The sequence below is a fragment of the Scyliorhinus canicula genome, chromosome 5, assembly GCF_902713615.1.
Source record: "Scyliorhinus canicula chromosome 5, sScyCan1.1, whole genome shotgun sequence".
NCBI lineage: Eukaryota > Metazoa > Chordata > Chondrichthyes > Carcharhiniformes > Scyliorhinidae > Scyliorhinus > Scyliorhinus canicula.
The window spans coordinates 131,012,808-131,029,728 of record NC_052150.1 but is presented as its reverse complement, the minus strand read 5'-3'; the positions used below and the strand labels follow the sequence as shown (position 1 = coordinate 131,029,728).

General features: G+C 44.0%; 1 protein-coding gene across 4 annotated transcripts in view; it reads left to right on the top strand.

The window, feature by feature from the left end:
- Nucleotides 1–16,921, top strand: part of tmem245 (transmembrane protein 245) — a 241,383-nt gene that overhangs the window by 25,544 nt on the left and 198,918 nt on the right. For 3 of the 4 annotated variants that reach the window (XM_038797671.1, XM_038797670.1, XM_038797673.1), the window contains exons 2-5: nt 1,929–2,046; nt 9,597–9,692; nt 11,694–11,825; nt 13,220–13,303. In XM_038797671.1, the coding sequence (XP_038653599.1) occupies nt 1,929–2,046; nt 9,597–9,692; nt 11,694–11,825; nt 13,220–13,303 (430 nt within the window). The remainder of the gene's footprint in view (nt 1–1,928; nt 2,047–9,596; nt 9,693–11,693; nt 11,826–13,219; nt 13,304–16,921) is intronic. The other variant, XM_038797672.1, reaches the window with a different exon arrangement.

Genomic DNA, 16,921 nt, shown 5'->3' with positions numbered 1-16,921 from the left:
GCCGGGCAATCAGAGAGGCGAAGGCCACAACATCAGCCCTCCTTCCCTCCATCAGCTCCACTTCTCTGGGGCGAAATTCTCCAACCCCCCTGCAGGGTCGGAGAATCGCCCGGGGCCGCCAAAAATCCCACCCCCGCCGTGGCAGAAATTCTCCGCCACCCGGGAATTGGCGGGGGCGGGAATCGCGCCACGTTGAGCGGCAAGCCCCCTGCAGCGATTCTCCGGCCCGCGATGGGGCGAAGTCCCGCAGCTGGGAGGCCTCTCCCGCCGCCGAGGCTTGAACCACCTCTGGTGGCGGCGGGATCGGCGGCGCAAGCGGGGTCCTGGGGGGGGGGGGCGCGCGGGGCGATCAGACCCCGGGGGATGCCCCCACGGTGGCCAAGCCCGCGATCGGGGTCCACCGATCGGTGGGCAGGCCAGTGCCGTGGGGGCACTCTTTCTCTTCCGCCGCTGTCACGGCCTCCGCCATGGCGGAGACAGAAGAGAATCCCCCAGCGCGCATGAGCCGGTGGTGACGTCAGCGGCACCAACGGCGCATGTGCGAACCGGCGAAGGCCTTTCGGCCAGCCCCGGCGGCAGGCGGTGGGCCTGAAAGGCCGCTGGTGCCGGTTTTCGCGCCAGTCGACGTGGTGCCAACCGCTCCGGCACGGGCCTAGCCCCCAAAGGTGCGGAGAGTTCCGCACCTTTGGGTAGGCCCGACGCCGGAGTGGTTGGCGCCACTCCCCTACGCCGGGACCCCCGCCCCGCCGGGTAGAGGAGAATGCCGCCCCTGATATCCCAAATATCACTACCAAAGGGTCAGACTCCCCAACTATCCTTGCTAGCGCCACGAACTCTCCCACCCAGAATCTCTCCCAACTTTTCCAGCCCCAGAACATATGTGCAGGATTCACTGGTCCCCGCCCACACTTCTCACATTCATCTGCCACCCCCTGAAAGATACCAATCATTCTTGATCGTATCATATATACCTTGTGTACCACCTTGAATTGTATCGGATCATCCTTGTGTACAAGGAGGTCGCATTTATCCTCGTAGCACCTCACTCCATTGTCCCCAGTTTATCTCCCCTCCCAGTTCCCCTTCACACTTCTCCTTAATCTCCACCACCCACTCGCCTCCCTGTTCGTCTAGCCACCTGTATACTTCTCTGATCCTGCCCTCCCCTTCCACATCCGAAGCAACAGTCGTTCCAGGAGGATTTACCTTGGCAACCAGATTGTGAGGGACCAGATCATTGACTGGCGGCGATCCCGTTTTTTGGCCAACATCGGGAACTCCGCTACAAGCAGCGGGCAGTGGAGAATCCAGCCCATAATCTGGATACTTAACCTAAGTTCTTTTAATATCATTACTGCAAACAGACACAATATATGCTACATTCATCATACTATGCATACTAGAATTATTGGATATGGAATTTGTTTTTTATTTGACTCCAAGATTTTGATCTGTCTTCTAGTACACAAGTAGGTATAAGACCAAAAAATTGTCTACATTTGTTTGATTTATAAAGTTCCTCATCAGTCTTATATTCCAAAATGATGTTATTTATTCATTCAGTTTGTCTGCTTTATTATTTCTGTTGTATTCCCTTTATTTCCTGGTGATTGAAAGTCCTTTTTGCCAAAGGAATTTACATTTCGAAGATTACTCATCAATAATAGGTCAGTTTATTTTTCAGGAGGTTGCCTGTGTATTAACTGCAAAGAAACATTTAGCAGAACATTTCAGCCTATGTGTCAGAATGCTAAAGTTTAGGTGAAATAGTTAATCAATATCCCTTAGCTCTGTAAGTTAAAGCAAATTCATTATTTATTTTCCAGATAAATACTATATGATTTTGATTGAATTAAGCTGTAGATATTCCTATGATATCAATGAAATGGTTGAAGCAATGAATTAACTTTTTCTTCATCCGGTTACAGGTATGGACTCTTGTTGTTGGGTATGTGTTGGCAGTTTCATTTAAATGGAACACAAAAACTGAGCGTTTTCTTAAAACGATCGCTGTGCCAGTCTGGACCGTGCTTCTCTTTTATTTAGGTAGGCGACATTTTAAAAAATAATTCCGGGTATGTGGCTCATTTTGGTCCAATTTGAGATTTGCCAAACAGAAAATGAAGTATGAGAGTCAAGGAAGGAAGAGGGATGAAAATTTGAATTGGTGGTCTGTGAAGCCTCTAGATGGCAGTAGTGCCATCCTGCCAGCATGTTCTTAGAATATAGAACAGTACAGCACAGAACAGGCCCTTCGGCCCTCAATGTTGTGCCGAGCAATGATCACCCTACTCAAACCCACGTATCCACCCTATACCAGTAACCCAACAAACCCCCCCCCCCCCCCCCCCCCCCCCCCCAAAAAAAACCCTTAACCGTACGTCTTAGGACACTACGGGCAATTTATCATGGCCAATCCACCTAACCCGCACATCTTTGGACTGAAAATAATAATACAAGAAAGGGTACCTTTTCTGTCTCTAATGTAAACTAAAATCAAATAGTACATGCAGTATAAAATAATACACAATATCATAAGAATCATAATGTGGTGTTTGATTTAAAAATGTTATTGCCCATAATCTAACAATGTTATTGCACACAATCTGTTCGCATTCCTTTCAGAGGTTAAATAATGTAGCTAAAAGCAGATTAATTAGAATGTGACCACAAATATCTGTTCAGTTGACGTCACAAACCTAGAGTTGCACTCAGTTGGTTTAGTAATCATTTGAAATGCAATGTTGTCTGACCTTTAAGTATTTTGTTATCTTTTTACGTATCTTTATATTTTAGTAAACGAAAGGGAAAATGCTGGAAAATCTCAGCAAGTCTGGCAGCATCTGTAGGGAGAGAAAAGAGCTAACGTTTCGAGTCCGATGACTCTTTGTCAAAGCTAACAGACAGAGAAAGTGGGAAATATTTATACTGTGGAGTGAGAATGAAAGATGAGTCATAGCCACAGAAACCCAGGGAAACTGGGTGCTAATGGCCACAGATACCAAGGGGAAAGAGTGTTAATGGCAGTCCCCAGAGAGGACAAAAGATGTGAAAGGTCAAACAGCAGGGAAACTAACATCAGAGGATGAACTGTAGTTGTGGGGATGACAAATTAAGTTCTTTACCCGTCAGTCTGGTCTCAATAAAACTCGAGAGGGATCTGTAGGTATGGTATTATTTATTTTTAAACAATTGCAAGGCTGACCCGCTCTATAGATTCTCAGGACACATACAGTCTCCTGAAACTTCCACAGCCGAGAGAGATCGAGGACAAAGAGATCTTCTATACATAGCATTCAAATGGCATCAAGTTTCACATACAAGATTCCCATAGGTACACCTCCTGACCTGGCCATATATCCTGATTGGCTCACTTTGCATTCCTCAACCCTGGGGCCTCTTGTTACCCAGCATTCTTTTCACCATCCTCTGCACGAGGCTCCCCACCCCCCTTCCTGGCCATGCTTCACACAATTCCTTTGTTCATTACCATGCTTTGCTGAATTCCTTTGTTCATTGCCTGTTAACTCACTACCATCAGACCGGCTCTATCCTCTACATTATTCTAACTAATTATCCCATTTTGCATCCAGCTCTATCCTCTACATTATTCTAACTAATTATCCCATTTTGCATCCAGCTCTATCCTCTACATTATTCTAACTAATTATCCCATTTTATATCACATTTGTTTGTTCAATTCCTCAGGGGGAAGGGAAGGGGGAAGCAAACAGGAGAAAGGTGGATAAGATTGGGCGGGGGGGGGGGGGGGGGGGGGAATTAAATGTATATTAAGAAAGAAAGAAATGGTAAAAGACAGTTAAGATGAAATGAAAACAAATGGGTTGCGGTGGGGCTGATCATCTGAAGTTGTTGAATTCGATGTTCAGGCCAGAAGGCTGTAGTGTGCCTAACCGGAAGCTGAGATGTTGTTCCTCCAGTTTGCGTTGCGCTTCACTGGAACTTTGCAGCAGGCCAAGAACAGACATGTGGGCATGGGAGCAATGTCTTTTGTTAAAATGGCAAGCAACAGGAAGGTCAGGATCCTGAATGTGCATAGACCGAAGATGCTCAGCAAAGCGATCACCCAGTCTGCATTTGGTCTCTCCGATATAGAGGAGACCACATTGGGAGCAGCGAATGCAGTAGACCAGATTGAAAGAGGTGCAAGTGAAAAGCTGCTTAACCTGGAATGAGTGTTTTGGGCCTGGAATGTTAAGCATGGAAGAGGTAAAGGGGCAAGTGTTACACCTTCTGCGATTGCGTGGGAAGGTGCCATGGGTGATGGGAGATGTACTGGGTATGGTGGAGGAGTGGCCTAGATTGTCTCGGAAGGAACAGTTTCTGCGGAATGCTGACAGAGGGAGTGAAGGGAAGGTGTGTTTGGTGGTGGCATCACGCTGGAGTTGGCAAAAATGGCGGAGGATTATGCTTTGCATACGGAGGCTGGTGGGATGAAATGTGAGAACGAGGGGGACTCTATCCTTGTTCTGGGAGGGAGTGGAGGGGGCGAGGGTAGTGGCGCGGGAGATGAACCGCACACTGTTGACGGCCCTGTCCACAACTGTAGGTGGGAATCATGGTCGAGGAAGAAGGAACACATTTTTGAAGCACCATTTTGGAAAGTGGCATCGTCGGAACAAATGCGATGGAGGCGAAGGAGTTGAGAGAAAGGGATGGAGTCCTTACAGGGTGTAGGATGCGAAGAGCTGTAGTCCAGATAGCTGTGGGAGTCAGTGGACTTGTAGTGGATATTAGTGGATAGTCTATTGCTGGAAATGGAGACAGAGAGATCAAGAAAGGGAAGGGAAGTGTCTGAGATGGACCAGGTGAAACTGATGGAGGGGTGGAAACTGGAAGCGAGGTTGATTAATTTTTCCAGGACCGGGCGAGAGCATGACGCGGAACCAAAATAGTCATCAATGTATCGGTAAAGCAGTTGTGGCAGGGGGCCCAGATAGGCCTGGAACAAGGAATGTTCCACATACCCCATAAAAAGGCAAGCGTAGCTAGGACCCATGCGGGTACCTATTGCTACACCTTTGATTTGGAGAAAGTCAGATGAGTTAAAGGAGAAATTGTTGAGAGATAGAACGAGTTCAGCCAGGCGGAGGAGAGTGGTGGTGGATGGGAATTGTCCGGGCCTCTTTTCGAGAAAGAAGCGAAGAGCTCTCAGGTTAGGGCCCGCGAACTGGAAGCTGTCAATATGACGCAGGGCATCGGAGGAATCCCAGATGTAGGTGGGGGAGGGAATGGACCAGAGGAGTGAGGATGGAGTCAAGATAAGAGGTAATATGTTCGGTGGGGCAGGAGCATGCTGACACAATGGGCCTGCCGGGACAGTCCTTTTTGTGGATTTTGGGAAGTAGGTAAAAGCGGGCTGTCCGGGGTTGGGGGACTATGAGGTTGGAAGCCGTAGGAGGAAGGCATCCGGAGGAAATGAGGTCACTAATGGTGTTGGAGATAATGGTTTGATGTTCAGTGGTCTGGTCATGGTCCAGGGGGAGGTAAGAGGAAGTATCGGAGAGTTGGCGCTCAGCCTCTGCGAGGTAGAGGTCAGTGCGCCAGACGACAACAGCACCCCCTTTGTCAGCAGGTTTGATGACAAAGTCGGGGTTAGACCTGACAGAGTGAAGAGCAGAAAGTTCAGAAGGAGAGAGGTTGAAATGGATGAGGGGGGCAGAAAAATTAAGACGGCCAATGTCCCGTCGACAGTTCTCAATGAAAAGATCAAGGGCAGGTAATTGTCCCGGCGAGGGGGGGGGGGGGGTCCACTTGGGGGCAGAATGTTAGAGGCACATGAAAGGATCAGTCAACTCTTTATATTTAATGTTTGCATAAAAAAATTTGAATTAGTGGTTGAGGAGTGAAATATGACATGACTCTGAATGGAGTACAAGTTGGTGATAAATAGACAGTTTGCAATGCTTTGAACATTCATTTTTTCTTAAAGTTACCTTTGCAGATGGGTATGATTGAAGAAGGTTATAAGGATTGACCATGCAATGGCAGGAGTTATATCATTTTGCATACTTGGTTTTTGCTCATAGGAATTACTAGACGATAAACAGTCATGGTCTCATTTGGTGGTTCTTCTACCATTATTGCATGATACAGCAATAATGGAATTGTTGATTACTCATATCAAATAATCTCTATGAATTAGTCTTTAAGAGGCAGATGGAAAGTGAGGAACGCTTTGATAGTGGAAAGCTTTGGGAACCATCGGTGTGAAATCATCAGTTCATCCCAAGAATGCTGTACCTGCAATGTCTCAGATTGCTTATACTCGTTCTCAAAAATATTGTTTTCCCTGTAACTCCAATTCATAATGTACAGCTCCAGATACAGCTGAACTGATGGATCCTTGAGCAGTTTCTGCTTAAAATTTGAAGAATGGCTCGAGGGCAAATTTCAAAACCGTAATTCGGGTAAAATGTAGTAAAAGCAGTGATTTTTAAAAAAGGACACAGCTCATTATGCAGCTTTCTTTTTGTTACCTTTAAGGACATTAAAATCAAAGAATCAGTCTAACTGAGTTGACTTTTCAAATAAAGTCACCAGTTGTCTCATGGTTATCACCTGTCATTTTGGCAGTTAGAAAGTGTAGCCATTCTAGTCTCTTAACAGTGATCACGCCAACCTAGAGATTGGAACACAGTGACCAAGATCTTGCTGGAGTGAACATCATGCTTGCACTATTAACTTAGACATTTTCCTTGGGAAGCTGCCAAACTCAAAACAGCTTCACTGCAATACTGAAAAAGTCAGCATCTCCACTCAGGTTCTGCCAATGATCAGGACCAATGCGACCAAAGTGCAGGATATTGATACTAATCCCTGTTTCCCAACCACAATGATGCTCAATATAACCTACCTCCAGTTGATACATTTTTCATGCTGTCTTGTCATGTATTGACAACTTAAATTAATAAAAGGGTAAGAATTAAATATATAGGTAAATAATATATATGACATTCATTGCTCATTATTCTGTGAAAATTCAGATGTGAATTTCTAACCCTAACGCCAGTGGAAATCCCAGAATGTTTTTTTCAAAAAATATTTAATTTTACTGTTTAGCTATTGTATTTTGGTGTCCTGATTGTTATGATCCCAGATGAGAACCCAATTATTTGCAATTTGTAAAACTGAGGAAAGTTGACTGCACCACAGGAGTGATAACACTGATCAATGGGTATCTTTAACCACAATAGCAGCAAATAAATAGCTTTACAGATAACAGTTATAACAGTTCTTAAGTAATAGGAAAAACTTTAACTCACTCCCTACACTTGCCACTATATATTCCAATTAAATAAACCGATATAGTTCAAATACCACTTATAAATAAAGTCAACAATCAGGTTTACTTGCTTTTCTCTGTGCAGAGCCCTTGGAGAGAACCTTTCAGGAGAAAACTGAAAGACACTTCTTGGCAGACTAAAATCCTATGGCAAACTGAAACTACAGACAGACCTGGCTCCTACCCTTAATTACATCACAAATACCCAAAACATGAGGCATTCTGCTGTCTTCTCCCACAAAATGTCCCATGACCTGGTTAGCCAGGACCAAATACAATATCTCTCATAATTATCTACACCCCAGGGACCCCAAACCAAAACAATATTCCATTAGCCATCTATCTATAAACGAGTAAATGCTTCTCAAATCTATCAGCAGAACACACTCCCTACAAAATCAAAGATTATCTCACTCTTATGACCCCTTAATTCCAGCTGTAGCAAACATACTGGCTGTATGCATCTTGAACCTGTTTTTAAAATAATATTGCTGCAAAAAAATTAATACAATTTCTTCCATTCAGTACATGATGTTAGTTCCTGCATGGCCTAGATTTTTCTTGTTATAAAATAATGAATCCTCTGACTTACTGAACAGCTCCATGAGGTATCTGAGAATAAGTTATGGTCAATAGGACAAACATTCAATTTTCAATAAGAGAAAGTAGTGATTATGAGCATAGGGATGGAGATGGGAAACACAAGGTAGAAATGGGCAATGTCAGAAAGGAAGGGAGGATTAGAGGAGAAATATTAAACTCAATATGAGGGAGACACAATAAGTGAATGAGAAATGATGAATCGACTGAAAGAGGAAATGTACCATCCAAATTTCAAGTAAATAATTCAAAATAAAATGCGTCACTGGTTTCACTAAACATTTTTACGTTGTGATCTGACAATTAGTGAGAATATTGATTAGCATACCATGCTTAATTTTAAAATTCTGGCTCCTTGTGGGCAAATAATTTGCTTCATTAGCTTGATCTGTAGAAGGCTAGTCAACTCTGTTTTAGCATTCCAGGTTATAACTTCTTTAATTCAGCCTTATTATTCCTTCATAAACCATGGATCATTGCTGTCCCTCATTTTTGAACCCTTTCAAGTCAACATTTGGCCGTTTAAAGTGTGGTGACCAGAGCTGCATTCCTAGTTATTCCTAGTAATCCCATGGCACAACGGTTAGCACTGCTGCCTCACAGCACTGGATTCCGACCTCGAGTGACTGTGTGTGCGGAGTCTGCATGTTCTCCCGTGTCTGCGCGGGTTTCCTCTGGGTGCTCCGGTTTTGTTCCACAATCCAAAGATGTGCATGTTAGGTGGATTGACTATGATAAATTTTGCCTTAGTATCCAAAGGTTAGCGGGGGTTATGGGGCTGCGGCGGGGGGGGATCGGCCCGGTGCTCTTTTGGAGGATTAATGCAGACTTGATGGGCCCAATGGCCTCCTGCACTGTAGGGATTCTGTGATTCTAAATCTGAATATTAAACATAACCTCTTCAGATTCTTTCTTCACTGTTGTGGTTATTTGTAGTTTATTTTAATTGCTTCATCTCGTGTCTTGTTGGAAATGCGTTAATGTAATTTTCCAGGCTTTTGCAAACACTCCTTGTGTTAAATGTTCCTCTTCCTTTCTTCAATTATCCAATGGATTTAATAAAATCTATTGGTTAACATTCCTCCCTGAAAGCATAACTCCACTCCCACGTTTTAATGTTTTTTGCAAGCTCATGATTTGATTTTCTATTTTTATAGATAAAAATGGACATAAATACAGATTGCTGCAGTCAACTTAGCAGTGTTTCCCCAAGGCTAATAGAATATTACTTATAAATTTTGACTTCTAGTTCAATTTCAAATCCAGGTTTACATCCCATCCTGGGATCTCCACTGATTCTAAAGTAACCTTTCAAATAAAGCCTTTGATAAGATCCTTTAGGAAAGACTAATCAAGTTAAAATCAGTGGGGATCCAAGATAAGATGCGGGAGTTTAAAAAATCTATTCATTTGTACGTTCCTCAACTAAATGAAGTGTTTAATCTATGCTATTTGTTACTTATTCCACTGTTACTATAATGCTTTTCAAATTTATAGCAGTACGCTGCCATTTTTAGCATCATGGGATATAAACTATCTGGTCCAAGATATTTGATGATCATTCATTTTAACTTATCAAGTAGCTCTTTTTCATTGATTTCAATGTGTTTATTTGCCTTCATTGTAACACAACAATGGGAAAGATAATAGATGTTCATATTCACTTTTTAAATATTCCTTTTCCATGTAGCATCAGTTGCTGGCTCTTGGCGTATTCCAGTTTTCGTAGTGATTGTCATTCTACTGATTATGGGAGCAATTCAGGAGGAGAGAGGAAATGACACCGGTAAGTCAATGCTGTCATATCATGTGCTGCACAGAGATTTTTTGTTCAAATCTATTAACAGCAGATGCTCAATTTATTTGTATGTTGAAATGGTGGGCATTCAAAATACTAGCCCAACATCCCAAAGTGGTCTTTTTTACATTCTTCCCCCACCCCTTCTTCTTTATATTTATGTCCGAAAAGTGTATTTTGCATTTTCTGTGTGTACGTGCAATGAACTCCCATGGCTTTGCCACAATTTTGCTAATACTGTCTAACAATATGGTGCCACTGATTTGCCATGAGCGAATAAGTTAAATTGCATTTGTACTATATTATATTCTGCCATATTTAAGAGTGCTTTGCGAATCAAGTTACACAATTCTTTCCATTATGTTGTGAAAATAGTCAGTATATATTCCTGTACCTGTTAATTTAAGTTTTGTTTCTTACCAGATTTAAAGCTTGAAATATACAGCAATTGGTATACATTTTTACTAGTTGGAGTTAGATGGTTGTAGTCTGAGAAAGGTCTGTGGTGTTCACCAAAACTGAAGGATACTCCTTAGCAGCACTAGGAGATTACCTTATATTTGAGCAGAACTGAGATGGGAGTCGTGGAATTTGGCAATGCTGCAATGAAGCATGTTGGCATGTGGAGTTTTTTGATCCTCCTTTACAGCGGTGTGGTAGGATGCTTAGTCTGGGTGTAAGAATGTGGGGCTTGGTCAGTGGTTAATTCTTGATTTTCTTTTGTAGCATTGAAGGGAGGGCATGGACTTGATGTCACTTGGCATTAAATAACTGACAACATTGACACAGACCATGTAACCATTGAATTTGGACTATGTGATTAGATCACAATATCATTGAGCAGAAGGAGGCCATCTTGTTTGCACTAGGTCTCCAAATAAACATTATGGCTTAGTGCCATTCCCCTGTCTTTTTCCTGTACCCCTGCCCATTTGTTTCTAATCAAGTAATCATCTAATGCCCTCTTGAATGCCTTGATTGAGCCTACTTCCACTTCCAGGCAGTAGGTTCTAGATGCGAACCATTGGAATTTTTTTTTTCCTCACGTTACTTGCTTCTTTTGTAAATCACATTAAATATGTGCCCTCTCGTTCTTGGTCCATTTACGAGCGGGAACAGTTTCTCTCTGTCTAGCCTCCTCATGATTTTGAGCATCTCTATCAAATTTTCTCTGAGCTGCCTTCTCTCCAAGGAGAACAGTCCCAACCTCTCCAATCTATCCTCATAACTGAAGTTTCTCATTCTGGAATCATTCTTATAAATCTCCTCTTCGTTCTCTCCAATATGTTCTCATCCTTCGTATAATGTGGCATCCAGAATTGTACACAATACTCTAGCTGAGTTCTAACTTGTGTCTTATATAAGTTCAGCATAACCTCCTTACATTTTTACTGTATGCCCTTATTAATAAGGCCCAGGATGCTGTATGCTTTATTAACTGCTCTCTCCATCTGGTCGTGCTTCCTTCCATGATTGATGCACTTATGTACCCAGGTCCCTCTGCCCTGCACTTCCCTTAAAAATTGAACCCCTTATTTTATGTTGGTCTCTCCACGTTTGCTCCCTTTCTGCGTGTGTCTACAGAGTGTCAGTTAGAAACTGTAACTATTTTAAATAAACAAAACACGAATGATAATTAGAAATGTTCTTTTTAAAATACATTAATTTTTAGTTTTATAAAAAAGCAAATTAGGATGAGGAAAATGTGTTCCCTCTAGTGCTTACGCTACTTAATATTCTTTCTGATATTTAGAATACCATTGGAACATTAAAACAAATGTGTAATCAGTACAGTCCTGCATTTAAATTAAAATTGCTATTTATAAATACAGAAAAATCTGGAATCCCAAATTTTACATTAGACTACTGCCTACAGGAGTGCTGCAGTTTTGATTTTTCCCATCTTGTAGAATATACTTTGTTCTATTTTCAGTCTCTTGTTATGCTCATGATGCTTGTTACTTTTTGTCATGTCCTTTTTGTCTACAGGTTTGGAACTATCTGATCAGGTGATTCAAATTGTAGTACGCAGCATTAATATGGTAGTGTCCATGACAAGATTCAGCCGTCCTCAAGAAGATCATCTATCAAAAGAGTTATCAGGTGATCAAGTGACTTCAGGTATGAAATAATTGAGGCAGTTGATAATTTGCAACATAGCTTCCTCTCAGCCATGTAAATAGTAATCTAGGTAGGGCCAGCATTATGTTGTAAAACTTAATATTTTTGAAATGACGAATTCTGTGGGCAAAGGGCAGGAAATATGTTTAAGATCATTGTTGGTTTGTTTTCTTTTGTTGGTAATGATTTTCATTGTAGCAGGTAATTTTATTATGTCGTTTAAATTTTTGAATGTGTATCTAGGTTTGCCCATGTTGACGTAAGATCAGCTTCATGTGAATTGGGAAGGATCTAATATGTACAGTAAGCACTGATTGTGATAGTCCATATAAGGCAACCATTGAACATTGTTATTGGATAATACCTTTAACACTGGCATGGACCTTTGATTTCTCCCTCCACCCCCAATAGACTTATTACTGGGCATTGCCTATTTCTATTTGTTTCTTCATAATTTCATAATTTTAGGCCCTCTAGAAAATCATCAGCAATGTCCTTTGTCTTAATAAGGGCAACTCAATCTTTCGTATTTGTACTTCCTCATGCCAAGGATGCATACTAATGATCTTTGCTGTACCCTTTCTTTTGCCTTAAAATCTCCCCTATGAAGTTGAGCATAAACCGTGGACCGTGCTTTCACAAAAGTCCTCTTCAGGCTTTTGTACAGATTTATCATTATAGTTGGATTACAATATACAAGACTTGAAATAAAATACAGTATTCCTTCAGTTTTTTATGGCTTACCTACTTGTACTACATTCAATGTCTTCTGAACATGAAACTGAACTCCTCTGTTCTTCCATACCATTCAGTCTTTCTCCATTCAAAGTATAATTGTTAGCTTTTTAACCAAAATATGGCATCTCACATTTGTTAACATAGAATGAATGAAACAGTGGCAGATGGAATTGAATCATATCAATATCTCTTTGCATTTCCTTTAGTCCTCAATTATTTACTCTGCCTCCTAATTTAGTATTGTCTCCAGCAGTCACCTATTTTTAAAAAATGTTGATGCACACAGATGGTTCCTGAGCAGAACTTGTGTAGACTTTTAAAAAATAAATTTAGAGTACCGAATTCTTTTTAGTCCCAATTTAGTGTGGCTAATCCATCTAACCTTGGGTTTTGGGGGTGAGACCCCGCAGACACGGGGCGAATGTGCAAACTCCACACTGGTGCCATAGTCGAACCCTGGTCCTTGGTGCCGTGAGGCAGCTGTGCTAACCACTGCGCCACCGTGCTGTCCTGAACTTGTGTTGGACTTTGCTATTTATTTTCCATCACTTATAAACTGTTTTAACCTCTACTTTTTGTTTCCTCTTCTATTGAGATTTTAAATCCATTTTGCTACCCTTCCCTTTAACTTCATACACTTTCATCTTCCCCACTAGTCTCTGGTGTGGAACCTTCTACATGTCCATTTGCACACCTTCCCCATCCGTCATACCCATCATCTCTTCAAAGAGCTCAATCAGGTAGGTCAAGCACAACCTCCCTTTCTGAAATCTGTTTGCTGATTTGCATCCAGGTATTTAATCGTTTAATCTTTAAAAGCTGGGAAATTTATGAGATTAAAGGATCATGTAATTTCAAGTTGTTAAGATTCCAAAATTTTCAGGGACTTCTGGTGGCGGCCATGGAGTGAGTGTTCGCACACAAGGTGGCTCCGGCTCAAAGGCATTGGTTTGGGCACTTTATACTCGTAAGGGAGTATCTCCGGCAGGAAAGTGGTGCAAAAGGTGTAGAGGGAGTGGTTCTCCCCAAGATTAGGATGTCAACTGGCTACCAGACCCAGACAAAAACAGTCAAAGACCTGGCTAAGGAACAACAGCAATAATTGCAAAAATGGCAGAGGGGGAAGGGTCAGTGCCAATGGGAAAGGCCCAGATAGAACAGTTGGCCTACATCAAAGATGAATTTCACAAGCAAAGGAAGGAGACGCATGGGGTCGAAGGCCATCCAGGGAGCAGTAGCACCCCTGTGAAGGTCGATGGACCGAGTGGGGAAGTGTCTTGATGCACAAAGGGCGAAGATACGAGAGGTGGAGACAGTGGTGTCTGACCAGAGCAACCAGATTGTGCCCCTGGAGGTAAAGGTGGGGACCCTGGGGGTTTTATACATGTCGCTGAGGGTGAAGGTGGAGGAGCAAGAAAACAGATCTAGGTGGCAGAACCTGCGGATTGTGGGGCTGCCAGAAGGTCTGGAAGGAACAAGTGCCACAAAATATGTGTCAAGGGTGTTGGCTGGGCTGGTGGAGCAGGGAGTGCTGGACAATGCCACCGAGGTGGACAGGGCCCAAAGGTCTTTAAGGCAGAGGCTGAAAGCAGGGGAGCCTCCGCGGGTGGTGATTGTGCGGATGTACAAATTTGTGGACAAGGAAAAGATCTTGCGATGGGCCAGGGAGAAGCAAGACTGCGAATGGGAGGGGAACCCTGTCGGAATATATCAAGATACTTGCACAGAGCTGGTGAAGAGGCGTGCAGGACTCAACAGGATCACGGCGGTGTTGTGCCGAAGGAAGATTCGATTTGGGATGCTGCACCCGGTGAAACTGTGGGTCACATTTGAAAGCCAGGAGTACCTATTTTGAAATGCCAGAAGAGGCAAATTACTTTATAAGGCCATAAACTGGGGAAGAACTGAGTTAGTGGGAAGTGGATGAGCCGCATCTGTAAAGATTGGAGGGTATGTGTGATGTATGTTTGTTGTTGCTATTGTATTTTGGGGAGTTCTAAGTATGCACAGGGATAGCCAGCCCCCCCCCCCCCCACCCCGGCTGCCTGTGCTGTTTTTCTTTTGAAGGGGGTGGATAGTGACTTTAATTTTTTTTTATCGGTGGCGGAGGGGGGGCCTTTGAGCGGGAGCTGCGATGCTGGCAGGTGATGCTGATGATGAACAGAGGTGAGGTAAGGGAAGAGGAGGCCGAGAGAGGTGGCTGAAGGGGAGATGGGAGGGGGATTGCGATGTGGCAGAATTGGAGATTGAGCATGGTCATGGACAAGGAGGGGGACCATCTTGGATGGGCCTGATTTAGGGTGGTATTCGAGGAGGCAGAACTGGAGGGGGATGATATCGGACGATAGAGGGAGTGGAGGCGTGAGCCTCTGGTGTGAGCATACTCCTTCTCATGTGTATAAGTTGTACTGAGAATTAATTTTTTTGTGGTGAGTGGGGTGGTGTTGTTGGAGATTTTGGGGGTGGAGCATGCGGGAATTATGATATTCGATCATGCGCCGCACTGGCTGGAGGTAAGGTTCAACAAGGGGCAGATGCAGAGGCCGTGATGGAGGATGGATTTGTTGGTAGATGAGGGGGTTCTGTGAAAAGGTGAGGTCGACGATGGGGCAGTATGCGGAAATCAAACAGAATGGGGAGGGGTCGGCGGCCACGTTCTGGGAGGCGTTGAAGGCGATGGCCCGATGGGAGATTATCTTGATCAAGGCACGCAGAGACAGGAGGTTGAAGGTGGAGTATGGACGACTGTTGCATGAGAGAGTTGAGGTTGACAGGGGATACGCGGGGACCCCACTAATTGCTGGCAGAGAGGACAAGGTTGCAGGGGCAGTTTGATAGGTTGAAGACGGGGAAGGCAGTGGGCAGTTAAAGAGGGCGAGGGGGGGTCAATACGGGAGCAAGTCGCATGCTGGCTCATCAGCTGAGGAAGCAAGCTGTGTCAAAGGAAATTTTTTTAGAAACAATTTTATTGTGGCATTTATAATTTTAACATTTTAACATATCAACATTCTAAATAACCGAGCAGTCCGAAACACGCAAAAACTCCACAGTAACATATCCAACTTCCCCGCCCTAACTCCTAGCTACCCATATATTAGACTCACTGCCCTTATGCTCCACTTCCATGCCTCCCCACCCACCCCCCTTCTGCTGACAGTCAGTTTTCCTTAAAGAAGTTGATGAATGGCTGCCACCTCCGAGCGAACTCCTGTAATGAACCCCTTAAGGCAAACTTAATCTTCTCTAGCCTGAGAAACTCTGCCATGTCACTGACCCACGCCCCCGACTTTGGAGGCCCCCCAAGCTGCCGAATCTTCTGACACTCCAAATATTGCCACCTTTGGACTCGGAGTCACCCTCCCTTCCAAGACCTCTGACATGGCATCTGAGAATACCTGTCAGAATCCCCTGAGCTTCGGACACGCCCAGAACATATGTACATGATTCGCCGGATTTCCCCCGCACCTCCCACACCTATCCTCCACCTCCTCAAAAAACTTACTCATCCGGGCCACAGTCATATGAGCTCTGTGGACCACCTTGAACTGGATCAGGCTAAGCCTGGCACAGGAAGAGGATGCATTGACTCTTTTCAGTGCCTTCTGCCATAGCCCGCCTTCCAAAAGCCCCCCACCCACTAGTTCATCCTCCCACTTCCACTTCACCTCCTCAATTGGGAGCTCTTCCCACTCCATTAATTCCTTGTGTATTTCCGAGACCCTCCGCTCCCCAACTCCTGTTTTTGACAGTAAGAAATCTTTTGACAGTAAGAAGTCTTACAACACCAGGTTAAAGTCCAACAGATTTGTTTCAAATCACTAGCTTTCGGAGCACTGCTCTTTCCTCAGGTGAATGACAACGTATGTTCCAGAAACATATATATAGACAAAGTCAAAGATGCAAGACTATGCTTTGAATGCGAGCAGTTACAGGTAATTAAGACTTTACAGATCCAGAGAGCGGGGTAATTCCAGGTTAAAGAGGTGTGAATTGTGTCCAGCCAGGACAGTTGTTTGGATTTCGCAAGCCCAGGCCAGATGGTTCTTTCAAGGAGTAGCCGACGAGTGCACAAAGTACCGGCGAGGGCCGGCACACGCACATGTCCTAGGGCTATGAGAAGCTGAAGAGGTACTGGGAAGTGGTGTTTGGGATGCTGTCCAAGATTGAGGGGATGGAGGTCAGGCCGGACCCAATGGTGGCGATCTTTGAGGTATCAGAAATGCTGGAGCTGACGGAGGGGAAGGGGGCCGATGTTGTGGCCTCCACTTCCCTAATTGCCCGGCGAAGGATCGTGTTGAATTGGAGGGTGGATACGCCACCGGGGGTGGCAGCCTGGCTGGGGGCCCTGTCTGACTTCT